Source organism: Carettochelys insculpta, chromosome 9 (genome assembly GCF_033958435.1).
Source record: "Carettochelys insculpta isolate YL-2023 chromosome 9, ASM3395843v1, whole genome shotgun sequence".
NCBI classification, from domain to species: domain Eukaryota; kingdom Metazoa; phylum Chordata; order Testudines; family Carettochelyidae; genus Carettochelys; species Carettochelys insculpta.
In genome coordinates, this window is record NC_134145.1 from 57,076,089 (window position 1) to 57,093,801 (window position 17,713).

Genomic DNA, 17,713 nt, shown 5'->3' on the forward strand with positions numbered 1-17,713 from the left:
ACAGACTGATGCAATGTCATGACATGAGCTCACCCCTTAGGAGAAAGACTCAGTTCAAAAGCCTCCACTTGTGAAACCTTCCCAAGCCCAGAGTGCCGTGAAGAGGAGCCCAGATGGCTTCTCCAGTTAATCAAATCAAGAGAGCCTCGCAATCTCAGGGCAGCCTGAAGTTCATCGTAATGTGACCCATAGCAAAGTAATTAATACAATACAAGATTGTCATTAATTATGTTCCTGGGATGAATGGGGTCAAAGTGAGGGGTGTCAGGTCTCATTTGGAAGGTTCCTCCCCAACCTAACATGGTGGGGGAGAATAAAACTTTTAATATATTCCGGGTTTGTGCAGCACCTAGTGCCAGAGGGCTCCTCAGTCCATGTCAGGGCATCCCAGACCTTCCAGCAATACAAATACATAATAAATTCTGCACAAGCTAGCTGAGCCACCAGGAGATACAAGGGCTGTGTCTACACGTGCCCCAAACTTCGAAATGGCCATGCAAATGGCCATTTCGAAGTTTACTAATGAAGCGCTGAAATGCATATTCAGCGCTTCATCAGCATGCGGGCGGCAGCAGCGCTTCGAAATTGACGCGCCTTGCCGCCGCGCGGCGCATCCAGACGGGGCTCCTTTTCGAAAGCACGCCACCTACTTCGAAGTCCCCTTATTCCCGTGAGCTCATGGGAATAAGGGGACTTCGAAGAAGGCAGCATCCTTTCGAAAAGGAGTCCCGTCTGGACGCGCCGCGCGGCGGCAAGGAGCGTCAATTTCGAAGCGCGGCTGCCGCCCGCATGCTAATGAAGCGCTGAATATGCATTTCAGCACTTCATTAGTAAACTTCGAAATGGCCATTTGCATGGCCATTTCGAAGTTTGGGGCACGTGTAGACGTAGCCAAGGAGAGCAAGCCAGCTGCATGTGACTGCATGCTCAGAGACTCAGAATATGACTACGCTGCAATACAATATACATGGGCTGTCTTGGGTCAACTGACAAAGGCTCACTAGGCTTGGACTGAGGGGCTGTGAAACTGTGGTACAGACGTTCAGGCTTGGACTGGAGCCCTGGGCTCTGGGGCCCTTTGGGGTTGAAAGGTCTGAAAATCCAGGTGCCAGCCCAAGCTAAAAACCCTCTACAATGTAGTTTTATATCCCACAGCCCAAGCTCTGTAAGCCGAAGTCAGCTGATCCCAGCCAGTGTTTTATTACCATGTAGATGTACCCTCAGGGTCCCCCAGGACTGAAAGCATGAACGAGAAAGAGATTAGTAAGCACATAAACTCTGCAGAAGGGAGCCCACCCAGCCGTACAGTTATGGAAAGACAAAGGAAGGGATCTAAGAAAAAATTTACACACACACCAGCTCCTTTGCCTCAGGTAGACTTAATGCTCCCACGTGAATGATCACATGATCCAACCTGCATGAGAGAAAAAGTGAAAGGTTGCTGTTTGGTTTGTGGGAATTGAAATGTGTGGAAAGATGCTGGATGGACAGCCTGGGGAACTGAATTTTGTCCTCTAGCTGGCCACACAGCAGATCCTTCACTGGAGTGGATAAAAACTAAAAGGATCTAAAAACAAAGTGACTACAGCAAAAAGTTCAGCAGCACATCCAAGGCTTCCCCACAGTTCCGTCCCTAACCCACAGGTCTCTACACTCTGAACTGACAATCTTCCTCAGTTCTCTCAGGTCCTCCTCCCCAGAGCTGCTGCATGCTGGCCAAATGATCTTTTTGAAACGGTGGGCTTGATTCCCCACCGTGTAATCTCTTCTCCTATGGAAATGGCCATCATTCTGATCCATAGCATGGGATACTATTTTGCATCAGTAGAAATGAATGGACCCAGTGCCAGGCTGCAGAGAATCTGTCCTACTGTGTGCGGCAAGCTTAGAGACAGAGGTAATTTTAAAAGTGCTCATTTTTCAGGGGAAATTTCAAGCCCCCCCTACATTCCTTCTACTTTCAATAGGATTTGGGGGTTAAAAAATGTAAAGACCCAAATCCAAAATTTTTTTTTTTTTTTTACTGAAACTTGAACCAAAAATGTACCAAAATACCTCTAATTAGGGAGAAAAAACCCACGATTTTGTTTCCCTTTTTTGCCCCTTCCAACAAAAGCCCAAAAAATTTAAAGCCAAAAGAAAATTTTCAGGGAAAGCTTTTTCCTCCTCTGTCATTTGTTTCGTCCCTTTCATTGTCCATGTTCTCCACTCTTTAAACGTATAGCTACACTAAGAACAATGTCCATCTCAGATATGCAATTTTAGCTATGTCATTAGTGTAGCTTGAATCAAAATATCAGAATCAACTTTCTGCCCTGGTGTAGTTCAGCGCTCCTCAGGCTCACGCTGACGTCCCTTACTCCAAGCGATAGCATGGAGTGCAGGGATTGACAGCCGAGCCCAGAGAGATCAATTTTTCAGAGTCTTCACACACATGGCAAAAATCAAACTCCAGGAGATTGACCACAGCATGTCAATTGTCCAGTAAGTATCGATCAGCCCTAATTCACTTTCAACATGGACATGAGAGACAGCGCAAAGGCAAGCAGTAAGAATATGCAAAACATCCAAGAAGAGGGAAGATCCAGTGACTGGAGTTGTAACGTGGGACTCAGAAGATACTGCATCAATTTCTTGCTTTGCCACAGGTTGCCTGTGTGGCGCTGGGCAAGTCACTTAGTGGTTCTGTGCTTTGGTTCCCCATTTGTACAATGGGGTAAATAGCAGTGCCCTGTTCCCCAGGGATGTTGAAAGATAAATACATACAAAGATTACAAGACTCTCATAGCTGGTGTTTAGGCAGCGTTGCTGCATAACAGTAATAAAGAGATGGTCTCATTTTCACATCCCTTATTACTTTCACTTCCCCCAACTTAAACAACAGGAAGAGGTATTTTCAAAAACTGCTTCTCTTCCAAATGCCCCTGTAAGCAATAGGAAGAGGAGGCATCCCAGAGGCCTCCCCTTCTATGTTGTATGGAGGGGGTCGACTATGCACTGATGACTAAGCCAAATATTTCTACAGTCACTTAATTTGAAAATATCAGCAACATCTTGACAAAACAGCCAGGAAATGAAAATAGGGGAAACAATGAGAAGCTGCAGCACTGGCTTAGATAAGCAGGAACTTTTATGTGACTAGAAAGGTTTCTCTACAGCTACTCACTCATCTTTTCCTTTGGACACCCAACAGCTTGCCAGCTGCTTCCTCTCTGGGATGCTGAGTGACAGCCCTTCTCCTGTTGTGCCATTCACTGTTTTATGCAGAAAACAACACACACTAAGATCTGGCTGAATATGGATTCTGGTAGACTGCTACTGATGTGTAATCACAGAAATGAAATAGATACGGTGTAGCTGTAAACAGGCATTGAAGTGCATACAGGGGTTTGGTTTGCCGGGTGTGTATGTGTGTGTGTGTAAGGCCTAAAGCACTGGAAATGTTAAATGCCCTCCTAGGGCAACACAATCAGGAAAGGAAGAAACCATTGGACGAGGACAATGACTTTGAAGCTCATTTAAATTTTTAGCAAAGAGCAAATACATCTCTCTCATACCAATGTTGTCTATCAGGTGACCCACATCCTGCCCAATTGCGTGGATAAAAGTTTCAGAGGGGGAGCCATGTTAGCCTGTTTCAGATGGATGTATATACTGTTTTCACATAGATATAGTTGTTCAGATGGATCTTTTCTGTGGCTGCTTTGATCCTTCTTAATGTCCTAATGTGGTGGTGTCTAGTTGTCTCTTGGCTTCCTTTCCCATTCCAGTAACATTCCCCTTGTCTGCTTTACCCTGCTCATAACTGGGAGTTTGAGCAAAAATAGATTCCTGAAGTTTAGATTATAATCTTTTCCACCTAAGTGCACACATTTTTAAGGCTCCCATCATCATCCCCATATTCTACTGCATCACAGCTCTTGGCTGAGAAGCATAAATTGTTGCCAAAGACTTACCAAAAACATTCTTCACACCCTGCTTTGTTACAAGATACTCCACATATTGCTCAATCACAGAGAGGTTAATTTCTCTGAAAAGGAAAAAAATAAAAGGAGAAGACAAATTACGTGGTGTGTACAGAATTGCTGACCAAGTTCAAGATTGAACCGGTTTCTCTCCAAAATCCTAGGAGGGTCAGGAGTATGAAATCTAGCTTTAAAAAACCTGCCCACTTTCTGAAGCGTGGGGACTTCAGTGCATAAAACTTCTGAACAGCATATTTGGGGCTGAAAATGCCGTATTAAAAAGTGCCGTGTATGTGATACCTAAACTGGGCTTCTCACAGTACTATATTCACAGAACTATCAGACGCAGCTCTCCAGCTATCAGAGCCACAGCACTCTGTGCTCTATTACTGCTACGCTGTATTAATGCCTTTTTAAAGGTGAAGACTTGAAAAATATTAGAGAATTTGTGTGAAGTTTATATGATTGTCTCTTAACCACTGCCCTTCTGAGCACCCACCAGGCTGTCTCTGACTTCTGGGAAGAACTACAGCAGTGGTTGCCAAACTTTTCAGCATCAGGATGCCCTTTTGATTTTTGAGAAACCCTCACCCCCCCCCTCACCTCTTCTTTGCCATCATCCAACCCCGCCTTTAACACAAAATTCAATTCGTAATTTAAAATAAACACAAAAACTTAAGATACAAATGTTCTTTAAAATTAAAAATAAGCACAAAAGTTTTTCTTGGCCCCTAGGGGGGTACCTGGTACAGCCCCAGCTGGCCAGCTGCCTGAGCCCCGGGCCAGCCGCCAGAGGTGCCAGCACCAGCTGCCCCCTCACCTGAGACCTGCACTGCCAGAGTCGCCTGCCTAAGCGTGCACCGCCAGGGCCAGCCACTCACCCACCAGCCACTCGAGCCCTGTGCTGCTGCAGCCAGCCGCCCGCCCACCAGCTGTGGGCCAGTTGCCTGAACCACCCACCCAAGCCCCACGCTGTCCAGGCTGGCCTCCCGCCCGCCAGCCCAAGCCCCACATCGCTGAGGCCAGCTATCCGCTTGCCAGCCCCAGCTGCCCAATCCCCACACTGCTGGGGCAGCCACCCAAATGCCAGCCCGAGCTGCCCAAGACCACACTGCTGGGGCCAGCTGCCTACCTGCCAGCCCGAGCCGCTTGAGCCCTGCAATGCTGGGGCCAGCCACCCAAGCTCCACGAATCCTGCAAGCCAGCAAGCTGCCCGAGCCCCATAAGCTGCCCAGCCGAGCCCGTCCCCTCCCCTCCCACACAGCCAGGCACCACCAGCCCCCCACTCTTACCCCATCCCTATCCCCTCACCTTAGCCAGGCGCCACCAGCCCCTCATTTAACCCCATCCTCCTCCTCCTCCCTCCCAACCTATACTCATTCACCTTTGCATGTGGGTCTTCACCAGCTGCCTCCTTTTTATAGAGGCTGTGCCAGGTCACGCACGCCAAATGGCAGAGGCTGAGAGCCAGAAGCAAAGGCCGGCTCTTTCTTCAGGTAGAGGGAATGATGGTGGGGGGCTGTTTCCCCCAGTTTGGAAACCGTGAACTACAGTAACTAAGGAACATGAGATGAGCTTGGAATAAAGTGTGGCTAGAAAAGGGTACCAAGCTCAGTTGGGTGTTACTGACAGGTTTGAAACGACTAGGCTTCCACACATCAAAATCACCAGTCCCTGGCAAGGATCACTCAGACCTACAGAGGATGAACTGGATTGTAGGCAATTTATTGAGGGTTTTGAGACAAGCTCCCCGCCTGTCTTCTCTGTTCAAACATTACTATCTTATGATGCCTTAAGATGGCAGATCTCACCGAAGAATGATGGGTAACTATTATTTTGACAGAGTCTCCTGTGTGTACTCGCAGTCAGATCTGCTCACTACAGTGGCAAGGAGATAACCAAATCCTTAGCTGATGTAAATTAAAAAAAAAAATAGGCAGTCCAGTAGCACTTTAAAGACTAACAAAATATTTTATTAGCTGACATAAATTAGCATCAGCTGATGATTCAGTCTAGACATATACAATTTACACGGAGTCTCAGCTAACCCACATATTTTCACTATTCTTTACTGCTGCTTGCCCTGCAGAACCTCACCCAAGGATTGTATGCTAAATACTAATCTAACAAAACAAAGTAGCAGAAATGTAGCACTTTAAAGACTAACAAAATGATTTATTCGGTGATGGGCTTTTGTGGGACAGACCCACTTCATCAGGATCTGGCACCAGGTCCATTCATTTCTACTGGTGCAAAATCAGGATCTGATGAGCTTTCATGGGACAGACCCACTCCATCAGATCCTGATTTTGCACCAGTAGAAATGAATGGACCTGGTGCCAGATCCTGATGAAGTGGGTCTGTCCCACGAAAGCTCATCACCGAATAAATCATTTTGTTAGTCTTTAAAGTGCTACATTTCTGCTGCTTTGTTCTGTTGGAGTACAGATGAACACAGCTACCTCTCTGTTACTATTCTAAATACTAGTCTGTCACACCTGTGCAAAACAAAGGGTTTGACCTGTATCACTCAGAGGGATATTTGCTCTGTGGAATGTATGAGGGTCACCTAGAAGCTGAGAAACAAACAATTCATTGCCTGGAATCCAGGCTTCATCTGCAAAAAGAGTACTTAAAAACTATCATTTGATTTTTTAAATGTTAAGAGGCCAAATACAGAAATCACAGAGACAGAGCCTGTGATTCAGAGCTAGTCAAACAGTGGTGACCTTAAAGAAATATTTTTATTACAATTTTGACTTTTTGAAAAATGCTGACCAGCTCTACCGTGATCTATTTCTGCCATCACAGAACTAAACTAAGATCAGAGGTGAGCTCCGGTGTTCTTAATCAACATTTCCCTTACCCACTCCATCTCTCTGAAGTCTATAGTGTGTTACATGGTTGCCACTCCCTGCATATCATTGATACGTTACATACCTGGAATTTGTGGAGCACTAAGACATCATTTAGGGTGAAAACCCCAGGGTAAAATATTACAAGAAAGTTTCCCTCCTACCATTTAAGCCCTTTAAGGGATGGAGTGGCACGTGGTCATAGCTCTGCCACAGTAGAGACACAAACCAAGACCCTCTGTCCTTAGGTGCTGACTTCCCTTGTAGCTTGGGGGGGGGGAGCTCGACCCCACCTCAACTCCCCACTCCACCCCTTCCTCCATGACCCACCTATTGCACTGCACCCACTGATTTTTCTTCATGGATGCTCCAGCTCTGGAGTGCCCATAGAGTTGGTGCCTACAGCTCTGTTCCAGCCACTTACACCTCTGCTTCTGAAAACGCTTTATGGATTTTTTTTCCTGCCATATGAAAATACAGTGACTCATTTCCAGAAGCTCTGCTATGCTCAGATTACTACACATTGTGGTATAAGGAGAATTCATGGGAGAGGTAATACTCTTGGGCTAAGAGCCCAAAGAACCTGAGCTCCTGATTCACTCTCAGAGGAGGGGGAAAAACAGCTTTCACAAACAAGATGAAATAGTAATGCTGTTGGTCAACCACTCAGTTCACCACACTGGAGAGTGACTCACAACGCTGACTGTCCCTGGTAAACTGCTGAGCCAGACAACATGTGCAATCACAGCATCTCTCTTTCACAGACCAACTCTCTGCTTCAGATTTTAAATTAGCCACCATCAGAACCTTTTTAGTCATTCTAAATTACACAGCTAACGCGCCAATCTCAGAGAAGCACATGGGGCCTGAGTCTCCCTTACGTGAAGCTCACTTTACCCCAGTCTCTGACAGCATTAAGGGGACTTAAAAAATCCTCTGTACAGGAAGCCTCTCTAGCAAGCATAGAGTCGGCAGAAAGGGGTCTTTACCAGCACATCTGTAGGGTGAGCTAGGGAGAGCATGGCCAGAGAACACAGTGGTGTGTGTACACACACACACACACACACACACACACACACACACACACACACACACACACACACACACACACACACACACACACACACACACACACACACACACACACACACACACACATCTCTCTCTCTCTCTCCACCCCCCCACCCCAAAACCTTGCCTGTCCCCTCTCCCCCTCAAGGCACCAGTGTTGCTGGCCTCTTGCATGCAGAGTCTGGGCTCTCACCATAAGGGGCAGGTATGGAGTCAACTGATGCTCCTCAGGTAACTGCTCCCAGGTCCCCTGAGAAGAAACTGAAGCCAGCCACACTCCCCTGTTCCTTTGTGTCCTCAAGGCCCACGGCGGGAGTGCCCATTTCAGCAGTCTTAACTCAAGTCAAAGAGGTGTGGGATATCAATTTTTTTAATAAAATGCATTTTTAAGTGTATGTATATACATACATGGATATGTATTTATAGGCCAAAAGCTGTCACTGTTCTATCAAGATGTGAACATAATCCCAGCGTCACCACATCACAGTATACTTCTGATTTTGAGATGTTCGTTTAATTCTTTCTTTTTATTCACCCTCCTGCTTCCTGACCAATTGTATGTTGCTATAATCTGTTTGGTCTTTTCTGGTGACTAGACGGTGAAGCTCTTTTAAGAGGGGAAGCGCTAAGAACACCCTCCAGACACTCTAGAAATACAGGCTATTATTGTATTAATAGTAAGTATATAGTATTACGTACTAAGAACTAAGCAGTCTGACCTTAATAGCTGCAGGATGCAGACTGTCGAATGGCGTCTGGTGGGTGTTACGTGGTTCTTTCTCTTTGCTTCGGCGAAAAGAGAAAGGGCAGTTTTCATTTCACTTGTGATAAAAAGAATACTTAGGGTTGGATTCCATATCTACACCCTCTCAATAATTCCAGATCAGATCCATGCAGTTCACAAGTAGAAAGGACTAGAGTAGCAAATATTAATACTAACATAGCACTTTTCAAAACTAGATCCCAAAACACTTGTCAGAGACAGATAAGGTTGAGCAACTCCATTTTAAACAGCATAACCAACTTGTGGGTTTTTTCCTTTCCTGAGAATCTCCTAAGTAAGCTATGACCATAAAACTAACCTCTGCTCCCCATATTGCACACTAAGAAAGGGGATTAGTCAAGCAAAAGCCATTACAAGCCTTCATAAGTCTTCCTGGGATGTTCTAACTTTGTTAGAAAGTTAACTTTAAAAAAAAAAAGTAGTTGCAGAAAACCAAGCAGGAAAATATAAGCTTCTAGGATAAAAGTTAACACTACATTCATTTAGGGACCTGTCAATTCGACAGTAACCTCCTTGGTAGTGAGAAGTAATATTTACCCAGTTGAAGTCATCGGAGTGACGGTAGCTGCCACCAGACCCTGCAACTTCTTTGGGGATGCCATTGAGCTGTTGGGAGAAGTCAGAAAAAGACCAAAAAATTCCTTTTGACTAGGGAAATATAGAGTAAATTCTGCTAATTCCAAAGGTCGACTGGCAAAGTCTGGAACAAATGGACTTTGTATGTTTCGTTACAGAAAAAACAGACTGTGCAGTTTTCTTAAGACATGTGCAGACACAGTTACTGTAGCAGGCAAGATGTAAGCATAATATTGGTAGCATCTGGTACAGGTCAAGCCCAAACACAGTTTTTCTTTGTATTTCCTGTTTTGACATGTGCATCACTTATTAAAACATTCACCTTTGGGCTATACAGTATTTATGTCTGGGTCTCTGCTTGAAGGAACAATTTCTAGAAGCAAAATCTCTTACACCATTTTTGAGGTACTGCAAGCAGTGGAAAACGTGTGTCAAACAATATAAGGAAAAAATATGAACACTTTTTAATCAAATGAGCTAAGCCATGAAACTTTAAAGGTGGTGTGAATATAATCCTGGCAGAGCTCTATATACTTTCTGCTAAGTTTGGAGATGGTGGGAAATTAAGCAATTCAGACTGATCAGTTCTACTTCTCTTGACAAGTTTAACCACCACTTTCACTATTGTTATTCCACACACAGCCAGCCTCATCATCATCCTCTCTCCTCTCCTGGAAAGGTTGGGAAAAGGAGAATTCTCCTGTAGGTGGATGGTATAATCTCCACTTTGGTATACCACCCCTTTCCAAGCCGTTGTCTTTCCTGCCACCTCCTCTTCCCTCTGCTACTGCTTCCAACTTTGCTATACTTCATTACACTGCTGCTACTTGGCACTCTTGAGCAGTAATAGAGGCAGCCAGAGCGCTGTGTCTGAGGGAGGGTTGGTTCATGGGTTTTTGGTACCCTAGGGGAACTATGGCTTTACTCTTACCCCATTCAGACAGAGGAAAATGAGATGTTGCTGAGCACGCAATGACACCATAGTAACATAAATCGGGTACATTTTATTGTATCATTTCAACGTTCACTTAGTATTATTTTAAAAATTAAACAGAAGGCCAGAATTTCTATTATCATCAAACATTACCGCAATTAGAATGGAAAGGAATCTACACATGAAGTGGTATTTATTAACACTAGCAGTCAGGTACTAGCAGAAAATCAGGCTTTACTCTTACTCCGATGGTAATAGTCTACAGTAAATATCCAATCTTAATCTTACAAGTACTTGTGATTCTCCTTTTACAATCTCATTAAAACCTCTTAGCGCAGTTTTCAAGTCCAACACAATACAAATTCTTCATGGGCAAGGCATTGTGGAGATCGCAGCTTGTTAAGTGCTGGAGGTCACGGCTGACCTTCCCTAAGCCAGCAACACTGACTCAACTGTGTAATTGGCCAACATTAGGCTACTGAGAGTGACTGACTGGACAAACCCAGCTCTGCCATGCCCATGGAGTTGGTGCCCACAACCCTGTCTCAGCCACTTACACCTCTGCTGCTGAAGACGTTTTATGGATTTTTTTTCCTGCCATATGAAAATACAGTGGCTCATTTCCAGAAGCTCTATTATGCTCAGATTACCATACATTGTAGTAAAAGGAGAATTAATGGTGGAGGGAACACTCTTGGGCTAAGAGCCCAAAGAACCTGAGCTCTTGATTCGCTCTCTACCAGAGGGGGAAAAAACAGCTTTCCCAAACAAGATGAAGTAGACAATGTTGTTTGTCAACCACTCAGTTCACCACCCTGGAGACACGTATCAGCGAGGTAGCCATGTTAGCCTGTATCTTCGAGAACAACAAGAAGTCTTGTGGCACCTTATAGACTAACATATTTTGGAGCATAAGCTTTTGTGGGCAAAGACCCGCTTTGTCAGATGCATGGGTCTGGGGGGGCTTCAGAGGGATACTTAAAGAGGGGGGGGCCCAGTAAAAGGGAGGGCCAGAGCTGACAAGGTCTATTCTGTCAAGATGGAAAAGGCCCATTATCAGTAGTATATATGAAGAGAGGAAAAAACAGGTCAGATAAACTGCTGAGCCAGACACGCGCATCTCTCTTTCACAGACCAACTCTCTACTTCAGATTTTAAATTAGCCACCATTAGAACCTTTTTAGTCATTCTAAGCTACACAGCTAACGTGCCAATCTGAGTGGCAAACGGGGCCTGAGTCTCCCTTACATGAAGGATCAGAGAGGTAGCTGTATTTGTAGCTTTGAGAACAACAAGAAGTCCTGTGGCTCCTTATAGACTAACATACTTTGGAGCATCAGCTTTCGTGAACAAAGACCCGCTTCACCAGATGCATGAGTGTGTGTGGGTGGGGGAATGGTTTCAGAGGGGTATTTAAAGAGTGGTGTCCCAGTAAAAGGGAGAGCCAGAGATGACAAGGTCTATTCAGCAAGGTGGAAATGGCCCAGTATTGATAGTACTTATCAAAAGAGGAAAAAACAAGTCAGATCAGACGGGGATGTGAGCCTTTGTCAGCATCTAACGGGGAGATATGAACACCCAGAGCAGAGAAACTGCCTTTGTAAGCTGCGAGCCACTCCCAGTCTCTGTTTAATCCATGGTTAATGGAGTCAAATTTGCAAATAAATTGCAGCTCAGAGATTTCTCTCTCCATTTGATTTTTGAAATTTTTTTGTTTCAGGACTGTCACCCTTAAATCTGCCACTGAGTGTCCAGGGAGATTGACGTGTTCTCCCACAGGCTTCTATACATTACTGTTCCTGATGCTTGATTTATGTCCATTTATTCTTTTATGGAGAGAGTGTCCAGTTCGGCCTTACACCACTCTCTGTAGACCCCTGGAGATCCACAAGGGTATTGCAGAAGGTCCATGAAAAAAAATAAAATATAAATAAAAATGATCATAGAAAATATGTTTTAAATCAATTCCAAAGTTACAAACAATTCTTACTTTTAAATTAAATATCTTCCAATAATGCTACCAATGGCTGTCCGAAAATTTGCGCTGGGGTTTCATTTTTCATTGAATGCAGTGTACATGGAGGCTAGAATTGGCTTTGATGAGGGTCTGCAAACTGTTTGGGGAGGATGATGGGGGGTCTAAAACGATGGGGGGGTGACGATGAACAGTCGGGGGGGTGAATGGGTGTCTGCAAACGGTCTGGGGTGATTGGGGGTTCGCAAGCGGTCTGGGGGGTGCTCGTGAACGGTTTCGGAGGGGTGACTGGGCGGTCCGAACTAGTGAAAAGGTTGGGAACCCCTGGGCTAGGCACAAAGGCAAGGCTGGATTCATAGACTGCTGGGCTGGGCAGCCCCGCACAGCTGCGGGGAACCAAGGGCTGACGCTTGCGAACAGGCGGAGTTGTCTATCGTAGGCTGCAGCCGCTGCCCCGCCGACCAGCATCCCCCTGAGCCTTGCAGGGCGGGGGGGCACCAGCCCGGCTCAGGCGCCCACCCCGCGCCCCAGCGCCGCCGATCTCTGTGCGCCCCATTCCCAGCACTCAGCCAGTCCCCCCGCCCCCAAATCCGAGTCGGCTGCCACCGCCCCCCACGGCCGGAGTCTGTGGGTCTGTCCGCCGGGCCGGCGTCCGTCTGTCCTCACCTGCGGAGCAGCGGGGTTCAGCTGCCGGTCACACTCCGCCCCCCGCAGCAGCGGCGGCTCCCGGCTGGGGACTGAGCATGTCTGGAAGTCCCGGCCCTGCACATGCTCCCTAGGCGTCTGCTCCCCGCCGAGCTGCGGCCTCTGCTGCCCATGGGGAGGGAAAGACAGACGGACGGGCCCAGCCAGCCCCCATCCCTTTCACGCTTGCAGAGATCGGGTTTCCCCTGCGCATCAGCTGCCCCGTGCCGGCTGCTGCTGTTTGGGTGCCCGAACTCTGTGTTTCCATAAGAAGGGCCACACTGGGTCACACCCCAGGTCCAGAGAGCAGTGTCCTGTCTTCTGCCCGTGACCAAGCCCAGGTGCCCCAGAGGGAGTGAACAGACAGGGAATCAGTGAGTTGGGCAAATGAAATTCAGTGTAGATATATATAAAGTAACGTACATTGGAAAAAATAACGCCACATACAATACGATGCAGACTAGTAGTAGGCATCCTTCAGTCTGCATAAACTGTGGATCACGCCCTTTATAGTTGCAATTGAGGACTTTATTTACAGTGTCTACTGTGACTATGAAGACCCACACGAGAGTGACTGTCCTTGCTGCGTCTCTTGCAGATGTGGTGGGTGACTGGCAAGTCCTTATTGTGCTTTCTGTGCACTCGCTTCTCCTCTGCTAGCTGTCTGATCCTCATCTCACCCTTATGAAGGCCCTTGTGTAACCCCTGCCTCCATCTGCTGCGGTCATCTGCTAGTTCTTCCCAGTTGTCCAGCTCAATGTCTACCTCTCTGAGGTCTCTCTTGCAGACATCTTTGTAGCGCAACTGGGGGCGTCCGGGAGGTCTTTTGCCAGAGGCTAGCTCACCATACAGGATGTCTTTTGGAATCCTTCCATCATTCATCCTGTGGACATGGCCAAGCCAGCGGAGCCGACGCTGCCTGAGGAGGGTGTTCATGGTTGGGATTCCAGCTTGCTCGAGAACGGCGGTGTTGGTCACTTTGTCCTTCCATGATATTCCAAGGATGCGCCTGAGGCAGCGCAAGTGGAAGGCTTTCAGCCTCTTTTCCTGGCGAGCATACAGGGTCCAAGTCTCGCTGCCATAAAGGAGGGTGCTGAAGATGCAGGCTCTGTAGACTTGCATTTTGGTGTGAGTGTACAACTTGTTGTTATTCCACACTCTCTTGCTGAGTCTGGACAGAGTTGTGGTCGCTTTTCCAATCCTCTGTTTAGCTCAGTGTCCAACGACAGGGTGTCAGTGATGGTGGACCCGAGGTACACGAACTCGTGGACGACCTCTAACGTATAGTTGTCAATGCTGATTGATGGGGATTCAGCAACATCCTGACTGAGTACGTTTGTCTTCTTTAGGCTGATGGTAAGCCCAAAGTCCTTGCACGCTTTGGAGTAATTTAGCTACAACTAATGGGGTAAGAGTTCCTTGGGTTATGGTGGATAGTTCTCTGAAAACATCCACACACTGCCCAGTGGCAGTCAAAAAGCAAATAGGATTTAGGACTGTTAGGATGTTTAAACTGCAGCAAGGGAGGTTTAGGTTGGACATTAGGAAAAAGTTCCTAACGGTCAGGGTTGTCAAACAGTGGAATAAATTGCCAAGGGAGGTTGTGGGATCTCCATCACTGGAGATATTTAAGAACAGGTTAGATAGATGTCTGTCAGGGATGGTTTAGACAGTACTTGGTCCTGCCATTGGGTCAGGGGGCTGGACTCGATGGAATCTCGAGGTCCCTTCCAGTCCTAGTATTCTATGAATTATTTAAAAAAGGAAAGAAAATAAGACAAAGAATATCTTCCTGCTCCGATATAAAATTATGGTCTGCCCACATGTTGAATACTGCATACAGATGTGGTCTCCTCACCGCAAAAAAGATATTTTGGCATTAGAAAAGGGCAACTAAAATGATTAGAGGTTTGGAATGGGTCCCGTATGAGGAGAGGCTAAAGAAACTGGGACTTTTCAGTTTAGAAACTAGACTGAGGGGGGATGTGATAGAGGTTTATAAAATCATGAGTGGTGTGGAGAGGGTGAATAAAGAAAAGTTATCTACTTGTGCCCGTAGTGTACGAACCAGGGGATACCAAATGAAATTAATGGGTAGCAGGTTTAAAACTGGGAAAGTTCTTTTCCACACAGCACACAGTCAACCTGCGGAACTCCTTGCCAGAGGAGGCTGTGAAGGCTACGGCTATAAGAGAGTTCAAAGAAGAGGTAGATAAATTCATGGAGGTTAGGTCCATAAAAGGCTATTAAACAGGGGGTAGGAATAGTGTCCCTGGCCTCTGTTTGTCAGAGATTGGAGATGGATGGCAGGAGACAAGTCGCTTGATCGTTGTCTTTGGTCCCCCCCCCGGGGCACCGGCACTGGCCATTGTTGGCAGACAGGATATTGAGCTAGATGGATCTTTGGTCTGACCAAGTAATGGCCATTTTTATGTTCTTATGTGATCCTTCTGAGGCTAGGGACACCATTCCCACCCATCCTGGCTAATAGGCATTGAAGGACCTAAGCTCTATGAATGTATCTTTTTTTAAACCTTGTTTAAGTCCTGGTCTTCACATCATTGCGCCTGATGAAGTGGGTCTTTGCCTATGAAAGCTTATGCTCCAATATCTGTTAGCCTGTAAGGTGCCACAGGACTTCTTGTTTTTGCAGGTATAGACTAACACAGACACTTCTCTGATACAACATCCTCTGGCAAGGAGTTCCACAGGTCCACTGCGCACAGCATGAAGAAAAACTTCCTTTGTTAGTTTTAAATGGGTTACCCATTCATTTCATTTGGTGACCCCTAGTTCTTATGGGAACAAGTGAATAACTCTTCTTTATTCACCTTTTTCCATACCTGTCATGATTTTATAGGTCTTTATCATATCCCCCCCTTAGTCCCCTCTTTTCTAAATGGAAAAATCCCAAGCTTTTTAATCTCTCTTCAGATGGGACTGATTCCAAACCCCTAATCCTTTTTGTTGCTCTTTTCTGAATCTTTTTCTATAGCAAGCTATCTTTTTCTGAGATGATATGACTGCACCTGTATGCAGTATTCACGTATTCAAGGATCTAATATAGATTTATATAGTGGAAAGGAGATATTCTCTATTTTATTCTCTATCCCTCCCGCTATCCCCATTTAATCTCTTTTTTAATGATTCAATGCCTTAGCACGTCTGAATTACTTATGGAAGAAGGCTTCAAGTCTCACAAAGGACTAATATGGAGTCTCCAATTCTGCAGGTTTTGCCTGAGAATTAGGGCTTATATCCATGAGTCCTGAACAGGAAATCTGTGGGGCTTGGTGTATTTTTGGACAGGCCTCCATTCCCTTTTGTTCCTCCTCTCGCCGTCTTTTTAAAAAAAATAACCCAAAACTGACGTGCGGTTTCTAGGGTACTACTGTCACGCACACAGATTCCCAGTTTCATCTAGTGCTCTCTAACTGAGCTCAGTTGGAATAAGGGGTTAATTGAAAAGGGGTTGACTGAAAAAGGGGGTTAACGAAAAGGCATTAACTAAAAAAGGGGTTAACTAAAAAGGGGTCCCCTGTAGTGGGTCTGCCTGCAGCCCTCCTGTCAGTACTGACATACAAACACACAACACCCTGTCCTGTAGAACACAGAGGTTCAGCGGGACACGCTTCCCAGCTGAGGCAGCTTGCTTTCAGAACTTGCCAGTCATTGGGCCGGAGCCCTTTCAGGGGTCCTGGGGCACCTATGCCTCAGCCTTACACGTGGCCCTTACAGGCTCATGAACTAAAACATAAACACCCCACGATGCACAATTAAGGGTACCTTTCCCTCTGACCACCAGTGAAGTTACTGGGTAAAAGAATGGATATGGGTGACGAACAAATAACGAGACGTAGACAAATTTACCACAAGCAATAGTTTTTACTTATGCAATTGAGTAGGTATAAAGATAAAACAATAAACTGTTGCATTATGTAGCTAGAGCTATACTTACACAGGTTTCTTCGCAGTACCGATAGGTATTTGTGCACTACTCTACCTATCTCATGAGCAGGTGGGGGGGCAGCGTAGGGTGATCAGCCCTTGGCGCAAGCGACACTTGGCTTCTCCAGGGCATCGGGAGTCCCCCCTTGGGGGTTGCTGTTATGCTCCTTTATAGGACTTTTGATGTCACTACTTCCTGGGGTAGTGCATGCCTGTACACCGATCATCCTACAATACGCTCGCTTTTTTCCTTATATATGAGGGGAGGAGCATTTGAACACATTTCACTTGGTTCCTTATTTGGGATGTGTAGTGGGGAGGGCTCACCAGTTTTAGCTTGATCACTACGTTCATTGCATCGTGTTGCTGACTACTGCTTCTCCAGGCTCCGTACCACATGTGGTCAAAGAGGCCCCCCCACCCCTTACTTCCCTTTTTTCTTGTCTTGTCTTTCCCATTTCCCTTAACCGAGGTTAAAAGTAGCGCGCATGAGCCATGCACCCGAGGCTGGTCCTGCTGATATGGCCTGACTGACTTTTGACAAAAACAAAAACAATGAATTGCCTATGTGGTTTTGGAAGTCCCTCCTAGACTTTGCAGGGCACCTTTTTGTCATAGACACATATGTATTTTTGGTGCCATCTGCCATTTTGGGGAAAATAATAGTGACATTTCATATGCTTTAGCCTCACTGGAAACATTAAAATAAATGAATATAGACTGCCTGAACTTCCTGATTTTTAATAGGTAATATGCTGTGTATGAACGTATAGGTTGGACCTCTCTAGTTGGCACCCTTGGGCCCTGACTGGTGCTGAAGGAGAGAATTTGCTGAACCACAGGAAATCAGTGATGTTTAGCAGCATTAGCAACACTTCCACTGCTTACTGGGTTCTCAGAAGACATTTAGGGGTAAATTAC

General features: G+C 46.0%; 1 protein-coding gene and 1 long non-coding RNA gene across 4 annotated transcripts in view; one reads left to right on the top strand and one right to left on the bottom strand.

Moving 5' to 3' along the window:
• Positions 1–12,065, top strand: part of LOC142017484 (uncharacterized) — a 27,839-nt gene extending 15,774 nt beyond the window's left edge. Inside the window, exon 3 of the long non-coding RNA XR_012646538.1 lies at positions 11,906–12,065. This is a non-coding gene — a long non-coding RNA (uncharacterized LOC142017484). The remainder of the gene's footprint in view (positions 1–11,905) is intronic.
• Positions 1–12,889, bottom strand: part of NPL (N-acetylneuraminate pyruvate lyase) — a 24,647-nt gene extending 11,758 nt beyond the window's left edge. For 2 of the 3 annotated variants that reach the window (XM_075002387.1, XM_075002389.1), the window contains exons 1-6: positions 12,827–12,889; positions 9,213–9,281; positions 8,611–8,712; positions 3,957–4,030; positions 3,167–3,254; positions 1,357–1,414 (exon numbers count right to left, since the gene is read on the bottom strand). In XM_075002387.1, the coding sequence (XP_074858488.1) occupies positions 1,357–1,414; positions 3,167–3,254; positions 3,957–4,030; positions 8,611–8,712; positions 9,213–9,277 (387 nt within the window). In that variant the 5' untranslated portion in view covers positions 9,278–9,281; positions 12,827–12,889. The remainder of the gene's footprint in view (positions 1–1,356; positions 1,415–3,166; positions 3,255–3,956; positions 4,031–8,610; positions 8,713–9,212; positions 9,282–12,826) is intronic. The other variant, XM_075002388.1, reaches the window with a different exon arrangement.
• Between the last annotated feature and the right edge of the window lie 4,824 nt (positions 12,890–17,713).